Genomic DNA, 16,814 nt, shown 5'->3' with positions numbered 1-16,814 from the left:
GGAAATTATGCATTTGAGTATTTGTGAGACGTCTGCTTAAATTAAGAGATCCAGAGGCTTCGTGAAAATAATATGGTTGGATCAGAAACGATGGGTTATGTTAAGTTAAGTTGGATATAGAAACATTTATGAAACAATATAGATTTCTAAGTAAATCGTTACATTTCTTTAAAGGCAACCAAAGCTCTTGGCATCTGACAGAAATGTTTGGGATCAACTTATGTCTAAGTAAGCAAAACTATAGAGAAAAATTTATTATTTTCCCGGATTTGCCTAAAAAATAGATATTTCTGTGTGCCTATTAGGAAGTCATCTACAAGGGCTTCTAACTGTCCTAGTCTGATTGGAGTTCGGAGAGACGGCATATTTTTAGTATGTTTGCTAAGTCTTCACCGGTTTTAGGCATGGTTTTTGTATGTAATGCATGCCATGAGTTTTGAAATAGTTAAAATTACCGTTAAGCATGTCTTGAATAAGCACCCTTCACTTTGTCTGAAGACCATAAATTTACACACAGTTCATTTAGATCATGGTCGAATTCCTTGCCAATCACCAAAGTGGTAGAGCAATCTTGCAGTACCGAACTGATTTCAACAACTGACTGAAACAAATCTTCATTTTTCCACATATTCAAATACAGTAGCTCCAAAACTTGCCCACTCAAATGTAAAAGATTTCGAACTGCTGAAGCATAATCGCGATTAGTGCTCCTTTGTTATTTTCATTGGCGCAGTCATTTTTATTATTATTGCTAACAAATAATTATGAACAAAAATATAAGTAATTATATATGTATATGTGTATATAAGTATATATATATTTTTTTATTTTTTTGCAAAATCGTGCTCTTATTACTGGGCTTCTGCAATCAGCAAGCATTGTCTAGAAGATATCAAACTAAAAGCCATGTGTTGCTACTATAAACGCGCCCAAAAGCTGCTAACATGTATGTATGAATAATTATTTATACTAATGTATATGTCACACCTAAGTTGGACCACAAAAGCGCTGTCTAGCCACTGCTGCTGCGCTGCTGATTAGCTGCGGCGAATTGGCGGCATTCATGGCTTTAACTATTTTAATTGGTAATTAGATTTCAATCGGTTTCTATTTCGCGCCAAGAAGCACAATTGAAAGCAAAATCACAAATACATACATACATACTAAGGCTCGTATGATAGCAGGTAGAGCGATAGAAATAGAATGGTTGACTAAAGAACTTGACAGGAATTCATAACAAATGAAGCTTGTTTTGGATTGATGAAAAAGAAATACAACAACAAATTATAAAAATTATTATTAAAAAAATTAAATTTTATATGAAAAAATACCCTTCACAGGTGCATTTTTTATAGCACTAAAGAATATAACCACATTTTTATTTTGATTTTGTTCGATCAGTTTGTATGGCAGCTATATGCTATAGTTAACCGATCGGAACAATTTCTTCAGAGATTATAGCGCAGCTTCGAGCAGTAATCTATGCAATTTTTCGTGGAGATAAATAAAATTTCCATACAAGAACTTAATTTTGCTCATTCAGTTTGTATGGCAGCTATATAATATAGTCGTCCGATCTGAAACATATCTTCACATAATATACTCTTGGCTTTTAAAATAATCCGTGTCAAATTTTGTGCAGATATCTCGTCAAATAACAAAGTTTTCCATACAAGGACTTGATATGAATCGTTCAGTTTGTATGGCAGCTATATGCTATAGTAGCCCGATATTGACGATTCCGACAAATAAGCAGCTTCTTTGTTAGCAAAAAGCATATGCAAAATTTCAGATCGATATCTCAAAAATTAAGGTACTTATTCGCCTATTTACAATCAGACCGAAAGACATACCAGTACTATACATAAGTATGTATATGGTCAGATCGGTCTAGTTGGTCACGCTGATCATTTATATCATCACCTAAAATGCAAAATAACGTAACATCACTTTTCATAAGTTTACAGGCGAAGGAAAAATGTTATAATAAAACCACTTATATTGAAACAAAATTTGAGTTTTGGTTATAAACTGGTTATATATTGGTTATTATATCTGTTAGCGATTTTCGATTTTTTCGAGGATATAAAATTAGAGTTTTGGTTATAAAATGGTTATATTTTGGTTATCTTATACTCATATTGAAACAAAAGTTGAGTTTGCATATAGATGGCGATATATTTACTTTACAGGCTCTCCGTAGTTACTTTCGGGATGCTACAAACATACTCACAAACTTAATATACTCTGTTCAGGGTATAATAGAAAAAATCTTGAAATTTTTCCAAAACTATTCACCACCATTAACTCCGCATGTAGAAGAGGTCAAGGCTAAGCGTCAAGTGAAAAGAAAACTGAAAGAATTCTTTAAAACAAGCTGAGCCAACAGGAACATAGCATTTAAGCTAAAAAGCTAAGTCAGCAGGCTAGCTGCACAAGCCACTTGAGGCTACAAAAACATGACGACACCTACTTACACACATACAAATATACATACATGTGTGTATATGCTATTTGCTGTCTTCAGTAGCCTACTTGTGTTATTGCTTTTAAGGTGTCTTTTTTCTCCATGCTTTAATCAGCATTGACTTTGATTGATTAAGCAATCATCACCATTAATGGAGATTAATTCCGATCGCCTGATTTAGCTAAGCCCAATGGAGTAGTTAATATGGAGGAGTTTATTGTATTAGCAGGTAGCGCACAGACACACACACATGCGCACATATGGTAGCTGAAAACAAGTGGAGGCAGACAGCGAAGTATTTGATGATAGACAGAAGATTATATAATTCACAACAACAAACACATGCAACACTAATTCATACCACATACACACACTTAGTATATCAAGCATAGTTTAGAGCAGACTTGGAACCTTGCACGTTGTTTGTAGTCGGAGGCTTTTAGTTGCATTGCCGAGCATGCATTGTGCTCTTCTTTCATTCAGAGGGTTTGCGTAAGACTTGTAATTAGTTGTTGTATAAAATGTGCGTATATGTAGTCAAAGATAAAGCTATTTATATGACTACGCTTGCGAATGACCTTAAATGTCTCGGCGTCTTTGAATTTGTTCCACTATATTAAGGAGTTCAAGTGTTGGAGAAGGCGGGGTGCAAGATTTTTAGTCTAAATATGTTTCTTCTAGAGTACTAAATAGGAATTTTAAAATAAATATTCTGAAAGGCTTTGAATGGGTGTGAAAGCTTAGCGAAATTAAAATAAAAACTTTTTAAATGGATATTAATAACGTCACCTGAAATTCAAAATAACGTAACATAACTTTTCATAACTTTGCAGATGAAGGAAAAACGATAAAATAGAAACAACTAATGTTGAAAAAAATGAGTTTTGGTTATAAAATGGTTATGTATTGGTTATAGGTTGGTTATATATTGGTTATATGTTGGTTATATATAGGTTATATATTGGTTATATATTGGTTATATATCGGTTATATCTGTCAGCGGAAGCCGAAAATTTCACTATACATGTATACAATATGATGAAGAGAATCGTAATCCATAAAAAACTCAATTTAAATTTTTTTGATGATACATTTCTTTGCATTTTAAGTGACGGTATATTATATATCGGGTCTTTTATATGTTATAATATTGGATCTATTACTATTTTCATGTCAATAGATGACATATTTCGATTATGCCATTGTTCCTATATCACGAAGATGCGTTGGAAAGCTGCTATCCTTATACATATGTCTTCCACCGCACCGTTCTTAATGAGCATTCTCTAACTGAGTGAACGTGCCAAAAGTGGCTTTCACGATTTAAAAGTCGTGATTTTGGCTTGGAGAACGAAGAAAGTCCTGGGTGGCCAAGAAAATTTGAAGATAAGAAACTGGAGGCATTACTCGTAGGAAATTTTTGCCAAACACAGCAGAATCTTTGGAAGTCTCTCAGGTAGCCATTTCAAAACAATTAAAAGCAGCCGAATACATTCGAAAGCAACGAAATTGGGTGTCATGCGAATCGAAGCCAAGAGACGATGACTGGCAGTTTCTCTTCATCCGACTTATAGCCTAGACGTAGACCCCTTCTGACTACTATTTTTTCCTGTTTTTTTTGGGATGGAATCCACAAAAGGGTAGAAAAATTTTATAACCTCAGATAGGCAATATTTGAAGAGCAATAAAAGCTTGAAAAAAGCTTAGTAAAGTCACAGATGACATGGTGGATATTGTCACCAAAGCTTTTAAGGGATTTCCCATCGTACTCATGCTCAACATTTTTTGAACAAATTAATTTAGATCCCTCTTCCCTATATAAAATATAGAAAAATATAAAATATAGTTAATATAACATAACAGTAAGTAGATTTGGCATAGCTAAGGCTTGTGCTTTTTAAATGAACAGTAATTTCATAAAATGACCGTAAACTTAAAGCTTAGAATATTCGAAGTCAGAGCAATATAAAATCACTTAAAGTAGAAGAATCCTCTTAGATCTCTAGACAAAGATAAAAAAGCTTACTTATAAAGATAAAATAATGGCAACCGCTTGCCGAATTTTGGGTTCTGAAACTCAATATTTGTCAACTGAAAAGTAAAATATTTGCACCAACTGCAGGCGCACATGCTGACGCCTTCCTCCGCGCTGGCGCAGCACATAATTCAGGCATTCCCTACTTATCAGTGACAGAGCAAATTCCAAGGCATAGCCGCTTGACCCAAATACGCACACACACGCATGTAAATAACGGCCCTTTTCAGGTAAATTTACAAATGTTACCGTTAAAGCGGATTGAGTGACATTCTGAGTCACTAGCACGCCCTGTGCGGCGCTGAAGAGACCTTGTTGGCCGCGACAAAGTCGCCAAGACCCACACAGATTTGTATTGACAGCTACTTAAATTTTACACTTGAAAGCGTGTGCGTGTGTGTGTATGTGTGAGTGTGTCGCATACAAGCACTTCATCAAAAATACCAAAGCTTAGCAATAAATTCGAATAAATATATAAGAAATGAAAGGATACATATGGCCAAATATAAACAAACAAACGGATGTGAAGAAATTGAGACAAAAAAAAATACAACAAAAATAAAATTTGCATGCCAATTGGCCAAACAACAAATCTACCACTTGCAAACAACAAACACACTGTCAACAATTATAAGCGAAAAAAGAGCAAAGAAACAACAACAACATTTAACACCAACGCGCAGGCGTGCGCAGTCAGCTTGAGTTTGTGAATGTTTGCGCGTTATTGGCAGCCTGGTGGTGGGTCTTGGCAGCAGCAAATCACTGCTGGCCCGAACCGGTGTGGCGCGGCTTGAACTGCACCAAATTCCAATGTTTTGTAGGCGCAGGCATAGCGACAACTACAGGGGCTGCAGGCGGTTGTGCGCGCGCGGTTGCATATATACACATGCGCACTGCTATGTATGCCTGTCAATAGAGTGCGATTGCAATACAATGTGTCCGCATTGCTGTGCTGTGCCAACCGCCTTATGTAACAGTGAAAAGAAATGAAAGCAAGAAAAGTAAGCAATCTTGTTGTTAAGAACAGCGCATAGCAAGTTGCGCGGCAGCGAATAGCAAGCTGCACTGCAACGCGTTTGAAAGCTGCCGCTGATGGTGCACGCGGTGGCGCGCTCATATGCTGCCAACTGCCACTTTGACCTCAAACGGCATGAGGAATCAATATGAAATAAAAGTGTATCTGCTGACCGCCTGGCTAGCTGTCGCGCGCACATGCACGCTCAAGCGCGTTAGGCTTTTTCTCATTTAATTTTTATTTTAAGAAACAGTGATAAGCCGCGCGCATTCTAAATCATGCTGACGCGTTACAGCGCCTATCGCGTGACAACGCTAACGGTCAATAGCGCAAGCGCGCTTACTGCCGCGCAACAATTTTGACAGCGTGCTGATTGCAGCGCGCACGCTTGGCGGCTAACCTATGCGCGAAAGTTCTTACACGTGAATTTAATATGTAAAGTAGGAAGCGATAGTTTTGACAGCCACTGCAGCTGCTAGTAGTAAAAGTTGAGTGGGCGTGGCTGTCAATTCAGAAATAACGAAAAAATATCAGATGCCAAATTATATCGAAGTTCGTGTTCGAATTTTGAATCGGTGGCATAATTTTTCTTGCATTTAACGCTTGGCAAACTGACGATTATATGAGAGGATAGTCTAAGTTTGAACGGATCACAACAAATTTTTGTCATATCAAATTCAAGGTCAAAATAGTCGACCAAACTCAATTTGAACACAATAACCTGATATTTGAACATTTTCGGTCGAAAAAATGCAACCCTGGACTAGAAAATAATGTGGTTTTAATTTTTGTTGACAGATATTGCTTATACCCAAAATTTTAACCCTAAAAAGTATCGTCGTAAACTATTTACGGAATACGACCTAATTTTTAGACATCGTACTGCTTGAAAAAATATACCTTTGTACTGGAAGTGGGTGTGGTTTTGAACAGATCACAACAAATTTTTGTCATATCAAATTCAAGGTCAAAATAGTCGACCAAACTCAATTTGAACACAATAACCCGATATTTGAACATTTTGGGTCGGATAAAATGCAACCCTGGTACCGGGAAATAATGTAGTCTTCATTTTTGTTAGCAGATATTGCTTATAACCAAAATTTTAACCTTAAAAAATTATCGTCGCAAACTATTTACTTAACATGACCTTATTTTAGACATCGTATGGCTTGAAAAAATATACTTTTGTACTGGAAGTAGGTGAGGTTTTAAGCGGATCACAACATAATTTTGTCATACCAAATTTAAGGCCAAAATAGTCGACCAAACTCAATTTTAACATAATAAGTTAAAATTTCAGCATTTTAGGTACGAAAAAAGCAACCCTGGTACCAGAAAATAATGTGTTTTTTACTTTTGTTGGGAGATATTGCTAATACCCAAAATGTTAACGCTAAAACTGAATAATTTACTGAACACGAGCTTTTTTATACATCGTACCGCTTGAAAAAATATATATTTTGTATTGGAAGTAGGTGTGGCTTTGATCTAAGCGTACTGATTTCTTGGCATATCGACTTAAATGTCAAATTAGTCGACGAAATTTAATTGCAGGCTTATAGCTAAATATTTGTAGGATTTAGGCTCAAAAAACATGGGACCATAGTTTTTTCAAACGAGTTCAGGGCGCTCAAGCCAACATAGCCTACAAAATAGAGCTTGAGACTTTGTATTATATACGTTTAAAAAGAACACGTTGATGGACCATAGGGTCAAGGTTACCAAAATTATAATACGGTACTTAGTTTACGAGCGCACTAACCTTGCTTTAATGTTGTTGCTGCTACCATTATTCATTGACGTCTGATGCGGCATGCTGCGCGGCATCAAGGGCGGCGGCGGTGGCGAAGACTTCAGTGCAGCGTTTGTGTTCGGGGGCGATTTGCTGCTGCTTAACTGCTGTTGTGGCTGCTGTGGCACATTCTCCATAATTGGCGGCGGCACTGTAAAACCGCTCACTGCGGGATTATGCGGTCGCTTGCGGTTGGCTGATGACATTTTGGCATCGCGCGTTGCATTCGCCATGGCAGACAACGTTTGCGGTGGCGGCGCTGTTGGTGAATGCTGTTGCGGTTGTGGCATGCCACCATTCAGCAACAGTTTAGCCGTCAGCTGTTGTGCGTGTTGCTGCTGTTGTTGATGCTGACGCACCGCATGTAGCGTTTCAATGTTGGTCGGCTTCTTCGGTATGAGCGGTGGCACTTTCGTGGCTGACAACATTTCGGAACCGCTGCGACTGAAGTACGCCTTGCGCGTCGAGGAGCCAGCAAAGCTGTTGCGACGATTTGGTGAAGGCGCTTTCGGCAGCAAGTCAGCGCTTGTATTAAATGAGGCGTTCATATCGTAGTATTGTTGTTGTTGGCGTTGTTGCTGCTGCAATAGTTCGGGCGGTGGCGGCGGCAAGGGTTCGTCGGCAAGTTGCGTGTCCAAGTCCGCGCTAGGTGGTAATGGCGGCAAGTCGGGTGAAGGTACGCGCAGATTTGGATTCTTTGGCGGTCGTTCGGGCACCCAACCAGGTTCGATGTTGCATGCCGCTAGCGGTTGTGGTGGTTGGTAGTATTGTTGCGCATAGTTTGCGGCATGCGCGTGTTGATGTGGATGATGCTGTTGGTGCGCTAAGGCAGCGGCTTGTTGCAGCAATGCCTTCTCACGCATGGCGGCCGCATACTCAGCGGCAGAGGATGTGCGACGTGTCGGCAATATGTTTGTGGGACGCGCTCCACGTGGTGGTGGTGGCGGTGGCGGCATGCCACAGTCATTGAACGAGGACTTTTCCGAATTGGAAATATTCTTAACAGATTGCGCGACCAGCTTCTCTTGCGAAGCGCGTGTATATTGATCACGAAACTCCGCATAATCGGAGGCGGAAGATGAGCGCCGCAGCAGTGTATGTGGCATGAGTGAACGTGAGCGCGGCGGTGGTGGTGGTGGCGCCGGTGAAGGCGGTTTTGTTGGCAGCGCGCTGTAGCTATTAGCTGCACCCATGGCGCGTTCTTCCTGACTACCGTGACTTATACTTGTCGGTTTCTGCGGTGGTGGCGGCGGCGGTGGCGCGTATTGACGCGCAGGCAAATGTTGCTGCGCCAAGGCTAGCTGCTGTTGGCCACTCAAGTGATGCTGCTGCGCGCCATAGGAGTTTGGCAGTGAACTGCGCATGATTTGATGCTGCGCGGCAGCCTCTTTCATGTTTGACTGATAGGAATGCGGACGTAAAAGTTGTTGATGCGCTGCTGTTGCGCTTGAATGTAGCGATGTTTGTGACGGCGAATGTTGTTGTGCCTGCTGCTGTTGCATTGGCATTTGCTGCTGAGTATGCGCGCTAAGTGGTTGGTAAGTTTTTTGCATTGGACCTTGTTCTTTGGCATTCTGTTGCTGTTGTTGTTGTTGGCGTTCGAAGTACGACTGCACCGCATTCTTCTGGAAAGCCTTCAGCGCTGGATTGGAGACACGTTGTGTCTTAGCCGGGTCCATATAAGTGTACTTCTGTGGCTGCGGCTCGTTGTTGGTGCGCTCGAAATCGTTTATGAGCTCAGCAACAGTTTGCCAGCTGGGCTGCGGTGGACTGTTTGGCGATGATTTAAACCTGGAGAAGAGAAGCAAGCAATTAATACCACAATTTAAAAAATTTCGAAGACAACAATTCCAAAACTTACTTTGCCGCTTGCGCTGCGGACAGCGGCAGCTGTAGCGCCTGCTTTTGTGCTTGTTGATGTTGCTGCGCGGGTTTCTTTAAGCCAGCGCTGTACTGCGGTTTGGGATGTAGCACAAATTGCGAGGTGTTGCTGTGCACTTTTTCCGTGTATGTACTCACGGGGAAGAGACGATGATTGCTGCGATAGGATTGTGTTGGCAAGGCGGCTGCCGCCGACACCGCGGACGCTAAGGAAGTGGTGGACGCGTTGAGCTGTGCGTTGGCGCTGCCTGGTGAATGCGTGCCTGAGCCGCTAACTGCCATCACTTCTATAATCGCATTGCTGTTGGCTAGCTTTGGCGCTAACGCAGGTTTCTGTAACGCCGGCGCTAAATGTGGCTCCGCGTCTGCCGCTGTCATTTTCACAGTTGTGCTTGAGTTTGGTGTTGTTGTGGCGGCCGACGATTGTGCCGCTTCACCAGCGCCAGGCGCTGTTAACATTTGCGCTGGCAATGTTGGCGACGCCTTCGAGTTGTGTGTTGAACTGCCTATACTACAGCTGTCGCCGCCGCTGCTTGCGTTCAAGGAACTTTGTGACGCGCCATCCATAAGCGGCAGCGCGCTAATTAGTTTATGGGACAGCGATTGTGGTTGCTGGCGCAGCGCATATTGTGGATGTGGCTGATAGGGATGCATGGCGGCGGTGGCGTGTACAGGCGGGTAACTAGGGCTGTGTCGATGATTGGGCAACAGCGTCGCGGCGGTTTGTGGCGTCAGCCGCGTAGGCGAGTGTGTGCCTTCACGCGCGGACAGCGTAGGACTGATTTGTTTTGCGCTGGACACGTGCGCGTTTGGTGAGTGCTGCTGCTGTTGTGGCTGCGTTGCGGGCGGTGGTGAGTGCTGCTGTTGTTGCTGGTGCTCGTCATGCAGATAGAGCACGCTTTCGCTGTGATGCCGTTTCGGGGTTAGAACGCGCGAACTATGCACAATCAGCTGTGACGAGGAAACTGTCGGAAGAAAAAATAAACAAATATAAGTAATAAATTAAAAATGAGCGCGAGTAACATAAATCAAAATGCGCTTGCAGCAGCGCGCACCCCTAAACAGAAAAACGCCAGGCAACGCGACATTAAATGATCCTTGAACTGACAACAACACAAATCAACAACATATAAATCAACTGCGGCAGCCGGCAGCGACGCGCGCACGACAATCGCCTTCATTACCGTCATATGCCGGTCAATCGCCACTGCTGTCGCTTGCCAGCACTAGCGCTAGTGGCATTGCTTATTGAGCGGAAAGACTTGATTGCGCGACCCCAACATTCGACAGCATCGAGACATGCATTTGCGGGTAGGTGGAGCGCGGCGCCGCGCATGTGATTAAGCGGTTGCAAGTGTTGAACAAGCAGTTTGCCAAGCGCCTGCGCGCCGCCATGCGTATTGAATGCGCTCCCTTAGTATGGTATGCGCGCTGCGGCTCCTGTGCAAACAAGGTGTCAAATCGGGCGCACCAGTCGCGCGCTAAAGATATATCGCTATTGTCGCACTGCGATGCAGAAGTAGCGTCGACTCTGTTACAGTTAGCTTAGGTATGTGGGTATGTGGCAACAACACATTTATATATATATGTGTCTATGTGTATTACTTGTCATAGATAAATGGCCACTACATGACACAGTGGCAATGCCGCGGCAGCGTGGCAAGCAGTGCGGTTGCGTTGGCCGTTGCGCTTGTGGCATTCGCCGCGATTGTGTAATCTAATAGCCAATTCATTTAACGGTTTTGTACTTGATTTTGTTGTCGCCGCCACCGCTAGCGCGCTTAGCACATATTTGCCTGCCTCTTTTTCCGTTTTGCAACGCCGCCCGACTAACATCGTGCCTTTACATATACCAATTATAAAAGATTGCCAAGCAGGCATGACCGGGTATTAATTTTATAGAACCTTTGCGTTGTTGTTTTACCGTCCGGCTCTACACATGCTGCACAGTAGGCCTCATTTACTTGCATGTGTTTGCGTGTGTATGTGTGTGTGTGTGTTGGGGTTTAATCGCAAAGCGCTTAGCATTTTTCGTCGCCTTGTTGGCTTGCGCCTTCGGGCGTGGTGGGAGTTGCTCTTGTGGTTACTGTTACACTATGCAGTGGCCGTTGACCGTCAGCCGTTCTGATATAATTAAATTTGCACCTACTAACTACCTACTTTAGTATGACAAATATCTTGCGGCCAAGTGAGCGAGTAAAACTTAAAGAAAAAAATGTGGAAAATGTAAGTCCAAGTTCTTGCAAGGTTTTTGAAAGGAAATATAAAGGTTAAAATTATGCTGAACCCAATTAATGAGTCGCATAGGCCTTTGGGGCATGTTGCATAACTAATAAGAACGTTTGCGGCATGAGTAAGTGCACTGAAATGTTAAATTTTGTACGAAAAGGTTCGACTTTTTATGTGGAAATCGCTAATTGGTTAAGTGTTACATTCTACAAGTATGACCCTGAATATAAATAACTAACTGTTAAGGGTTTTTCAATTGTGGCATGTCGTTGCAACTAAATTTTGGTAGACTTTCGAAACAATCTTTCGACAATTTTGTTTAATTTCATGTCAAATTTGTAGTAAGCAAGTTATTTGATTGAATATATAGAGGCTTAAAATTGGTTCTCTCAAGTTCTCGAGATTTAAGTTCCCTTAGTTAATAACAAATAATGGACTTATAGCCCCTCTTCTTAAAAAAAATCAAGTAGATATGTGCGAAAGTAGCCTTCATATCTAAGTTAGGTTAAGTAAATAAACTGATTATTCGCGGATTTACGACTAATCTCACTTAGACTGCTAGTTACGCTTGACCGTTGTGATACCCAGAACTTCCAGGTATAAATCAAAAAGTCAGTCACATATCGACCAAATGCTTAGAGCCTGCCACAAATTTTTTTAGGCGGCTAATATCAATTCCAGCCAATTCGCCGGGTGTGTAAAATGTATGACAAAGGGGATTCCTCAACCTTAGCCTAACGTTAGCTGGACAATGAAGGCGAAATTATCAGAATGTTTCCAACTCATCTTCTTCTTTGCAAATATGACAATTTACGTCTTCCAAAATATTTAGTCTCAATGGTCTTTTTTTAAATCATGAAATTAGATAAACTAAAACTTAGAGCTTTAAGCTCTGAAATCCTATGCCATCCTTATCCACATTCCTTCTGCGGACAAGCGGTAAAACTTTCCCGCGGTAAGCTATGATTGTCGTAGGAGGCGACTAATATAGGATATACACTATGTCTGCTATTTGGCTTGCCTCGAAATTTCAGCATTGTCTTGTCAAAAAAAATGCTATAATACTCAGCTTGAACTGATTTTATAGACTTTGAATGGGTTTTCTTCTAATGAAAAAACATTTGAAGTTCCAGCGAATGTCAGTAGCAAAAGCTACAAGGTCTGACCGGAAACTTAAAACTGGTATCACGGGGCCCAGTTAGCCCTTATAATTCATTCCAATCTGCTAATTGGGTTTGGCCTTTGGGAGATTCGTGGTGGCTGTGGTTTAAACCTAAAGACATGTAGAATTAATATCTTCCGTTTGAACTCGCACAGCGGACGAGTACCGGACCCACAGCACGGCAGAGTTTTTAGGTCGGCCTAGAACCCAACAATGATGGCAAAGGTGCCTATTCCAACCGACCGTGAGGCTAAGCCGACAACTGCAAGTGCTCATGTAAAACACAATGACTGTTGTTACCCATATTCAGATAAGCGTTTACGTATTAAAATCCATTACTTGTTACTGTCAATCAATTATAGTTGAGACGAGAAACAAGCGAATGACATATGGTTGACTAATCTTGAGATAAGTCGATGTGATTCCTTATTGTTTGTCCTCAAAATAATTACTATTAAGTCATCAAAATCCGGTATAGATATATACCACTAATAAAATCTGTGACTTTGAGAATACGGAGTTCAAATTTTAGCCAATTCTCCAACATTACAGGTATATAACAAGTTGCGCAATACCAACAAAACATAAATAAGTACAATATCATTTACTTTAAAGGCCATAGGAAATTACATGGATGAATATATACGATGTAATATATATTCATTTGACATTCCTGCCAGCTTTGGTTTTCATACTACTGATGAAAAAGTTCTTTTAAGTTAAGATTAAAAAATCAATTGTGAACCTGTCGACTAAATTGATAAAGCAATTCCTTCAAAACTTGATATTTAAGTTTGCAGACATAGTGAAGTGTGGCGTAGAACCTCAATGGAGTTAAGAAATAATATATATACAGCGATCTTTTGAACTCTTATCGAAATATGGTGCATGCGGTCCCTCCACTCTTCAATATTTTACTCATTTATTCACTCAACTCTGTGAGTACCATGCAAAGATCTCAGCTTAAGTGAATTGGAAATCATTCAAAAATAGTACTTCGGCTAAGAACGACAAAGGAAAACTATCGAGAATTAGATATAAATGAAACAGTTCTTCTAAATTAGTTCTAGTTTGATCAGAAGGCTGAGATTTGCGGAGTTTTAAAAAAAGTAACTAATATCTTAAGGCACAACTAGTATGAAAGTAAAAAATATTTTTTTTTTTTTATTCCGGCTTCTCATACCTTAAAAAATGGCATACTAGAATTATGGGTAAAGTTCGAGTTGGTTTAAAAAACTCCGCCATTTTTACAAATTTTAATTTTTTTTTTAAACCGTAGATCATTGACACGAAGTTCTCTACCAGAAGATATCGTTCTAGTAGAGAACTTTTTTTAGGTTAGGATTCTTCTGAAGACAATATGGTAGGAAAATATATTCGTAACGACTTAAAAAATGACTTCGAATCGAACTCATATCATGACAAACTCGCTTCTCAATTGGTCATAAGTGCTCGCTTATCACTCACTCTATTCAAATGTCGATAATTTCTTTCGATAATATCGTGTAGATCGCAAATTGTCAAAGTAAGCATTCGACATGATTAGTGCTGACATACAGCCTTAAATAGACTTTCTACTTAATAAATAAGCTCCTTTTGATTTGGTTTCATTTGAAATGAATAAGTGAAGACTTTCGTTAGGCAATGACTTACCACGTTGCGATTGCACTTCGCCCATCAACTTCTTTGTGTAATTCAAATGAGTAAGTGAAGTCATGGCACACATTAACTGCCTCACAATACAGTTAAGTATTCATTTTTAGAAAAATTCTCAGCAGAATTTGTTAGCATTCTAATAATTACATTTAGACAACAAATTAAGATTAAGAGCTAGTTACTTTGAGCACTCCCAACTATATTTAGCAATAACGACGGTGAACCAGAACTAAACAAAAAAATTGGAAACTTTTCTCACAAGGCGAGTAAAAATCAATTAGAATTTCGAAAACCAATTAGAACTGTAACACTTGAAGAAAACAGTTTGTAGACACAACTAGCACCAGCTGAGATGTCGGCGTTCAAGTGTAATGAGCATAATGGTGCAAAGCTGGGTTGGTCTAAATTGAGCTTGTCTAAGCAGAGTTTGAACTGAGCTGAGCCAAACTTTGAGTCTAATCAAAGAAGACCGATTAAAAAAACCGCTATTGCGACTAAACAGACTTAACAACAAAGTGATTTTATTTTTTTCTAATATTTTTACTTTTTTATTTCAATTTTTTTTTAATTTTTTCTTTTCTTTTTTTTTTTTTTTTCTAATTTTCTTCAAATTTTTTTTAAACATTTTTTTTAATATTTTTTTTTTTAATTATTTACAATTTTTTTTTATTGCTTTTTTAACATTTTTTTGCCGTTTATCCGAAAGCAATTTTAAGCTCAACTTAGCCAAAAAAGTGTCTTAAGGCGCGTCAAACGCTTGAACGCAAAGTTAATGGAAAATATCCGAAGACTTATATAATTATGGGTATCTGCGAGTACTGGGACAGTTGGTGCGGCTGTGCGCAGTGACAAATGCTCATTTTGGCAAGTATCTACTATATAAAGTGTTATACATATCTATATAAGTATACATGTAAAAAAAAACAGAGATATGTAATACCAATGACCTGTGCGTCGACGAAAACGTGCAATCAAACTATCGATCAATTCGGCAAGCGATTAATGATGGCAGTAATTTTCGGACGCCACGCAAAAGCGTGTAAAGAAATTACGCCAAAAGGAACTCAAAACAAAAAGAAGAGTTAAGTAAAAAAAAAAAGACAACAACAAAACGTCGAGCTCTGGCAGCTTAATTAATTTACAAAATGTTTCAAATCAGAAGTGTTATGTGAAATTCTTTCGTTGCCAAAAAAAAAGGCTTCACAACAACAACAATTTCTATATGAGCGCTCACATATGCTCGGCTTTGCCATCTTTCTTGTCTTCTTATGCACACCCTAGTGAGTGTTGGCGTTCGTATTGGCGCACGAAATTGTAGCAATCATTAATCATCTTAGTCTACTGGCCACTGGCAATAACAAAACCAAGCAAATACCAGCAAAAATAACCGAAAAAAGCTTTCTGAAAAGCTGTGCTATATCTTAACTGTTAAATAATTGAAAAATTGTTTTTGAAAAGTGGCCAATAACCGCACGTCGGGGTGGTTGAACACATGCTGATCTCATCACAATCACATTTGCGCATTACGCCACACCCACTAAGCGGATTTGTTAAGAAAGTAAAGAGATTATGTAAGTTTGCGAAAAAGCGCTTAACGTTTTGATTAATTTAAGCTTTTTGCTCAAAGAAGGTAGTGAAGATCGGTTTGGATCGTTTGCTTTCAAGAAGTGGACATACTGTGCGACAACTTAGTTGGTTTGATGTGGTTGGAGAAGAAGCGATGTGATGAATCCATATAAGACAGACTCCAGTTGAACCACTTAAAAATTAGTAGATTCCTGAGATTAGTAATACTCGTATCTGCAGTTTTTTTTAACCTTAGCAGTGTTGTACTTCTTATGAAGTCTCTGAAGTTATCTCAGTTCTGTGTTTGGATTAAATTGCAACGTAGGATTTATTATAATCGATGCATATCACTTGGACGTGATCTGTCTGCATATACGTCAATTGGCAAAAAGATGGTCATTTGTCGGAATTGTCGAAATCGGATCACTATACATAGGTTCCTAAACTCTTGAAAAAATAATATACAATACCAACCAGCTCGCTAGGTTCGTCGAAAGTGTGTCTATCGAGACATTTCAGTCTCAGTTTGACAAAAGCCTTGCATCAGAGGAGGTTCTCGACTTCCTTCATATAGCCTAGATGATGAGAAACATCTGACAAAATATTTTACCAAACGAGCCGCACTGCACATGAACCTATTATGCAGCGTCCAGTAAGAATACTTACAAATACGGCGAGATTGTCTTTAATAAGAGCAAGCAATTCAGAGAACCTTCTACGGACCTCATGAGAGGTCCATAGATCCTGGGCTTAAGTGCTATACCAACTCGCTTTCAATCAGATGAAATTTCGGTAAAGAAGCGCTCTCAATCTCATCGATTTTGCAGTTTCCGACGTTGCCGTTGTGACTGTGGGCAGCCAAACAAGTCTAATGAAGATTACATTACTAATGAGATCGGGCATTCCTTGACCCCTGAGAGTCAGCGAGCTTATCGCCAATATAGCTATCAGAGTGCATACACAGCCCTATGAAAAAAACTGCACTTCGTAGCAATACATCTACTGGTA

At 40.0% G+C, this 16,814-nt stretch overlaps 1 protein-coding gene across 7 annotated transcripts in view; it reads right to left on the bottom strand.

The window, feature by feature from the left end:
- The window catches only part of LOC105229934 (protein Shroom), a 329,015-nt gene that overhangs the window by 178,685 nt on the left and 133,516 nt on the right, over positions 1–16,814 (bottom strand). For all 7 annotated transcript variants that reach the window (XM_049453495.1, XM_049453496.1, XM_049453494.1 and 4 more), the window contains exons 5-6: positions 9,174–10,158; positions 7,283–9,103 (exon numbers count right to left, since the gene is read on the bottom strand). In XM_049453495.1, the coding sequence (XP_049309452.1) occupies positions 7,283–9,103; positions 9,174–10,158 (2,806 nt within the window). The remainder of the gene's footprint in view (positions 1–7,282; positions 9,104–9,173; positions 10,159–16,814) is intronic.

The sequence above is a fragment of the Bactrocera dorsalis genome, chromosome 3, assembly GCF_023373825.1.
Source record: "Bactrocera dorsalis isolate Fly_Bdor chromosome 3, ASM2337382v1, whole genome shotgun sequence".
Taxonomy (NCBI): Eukaryota; Metazoa; Arthropoda; class Insecta; order Diptera; family Tephritidae; genus Bactrocera; species Bactrocera dorsalis.
This window is presented reverse-complemented; position numbering and strand designations above follow the sequence as displayed.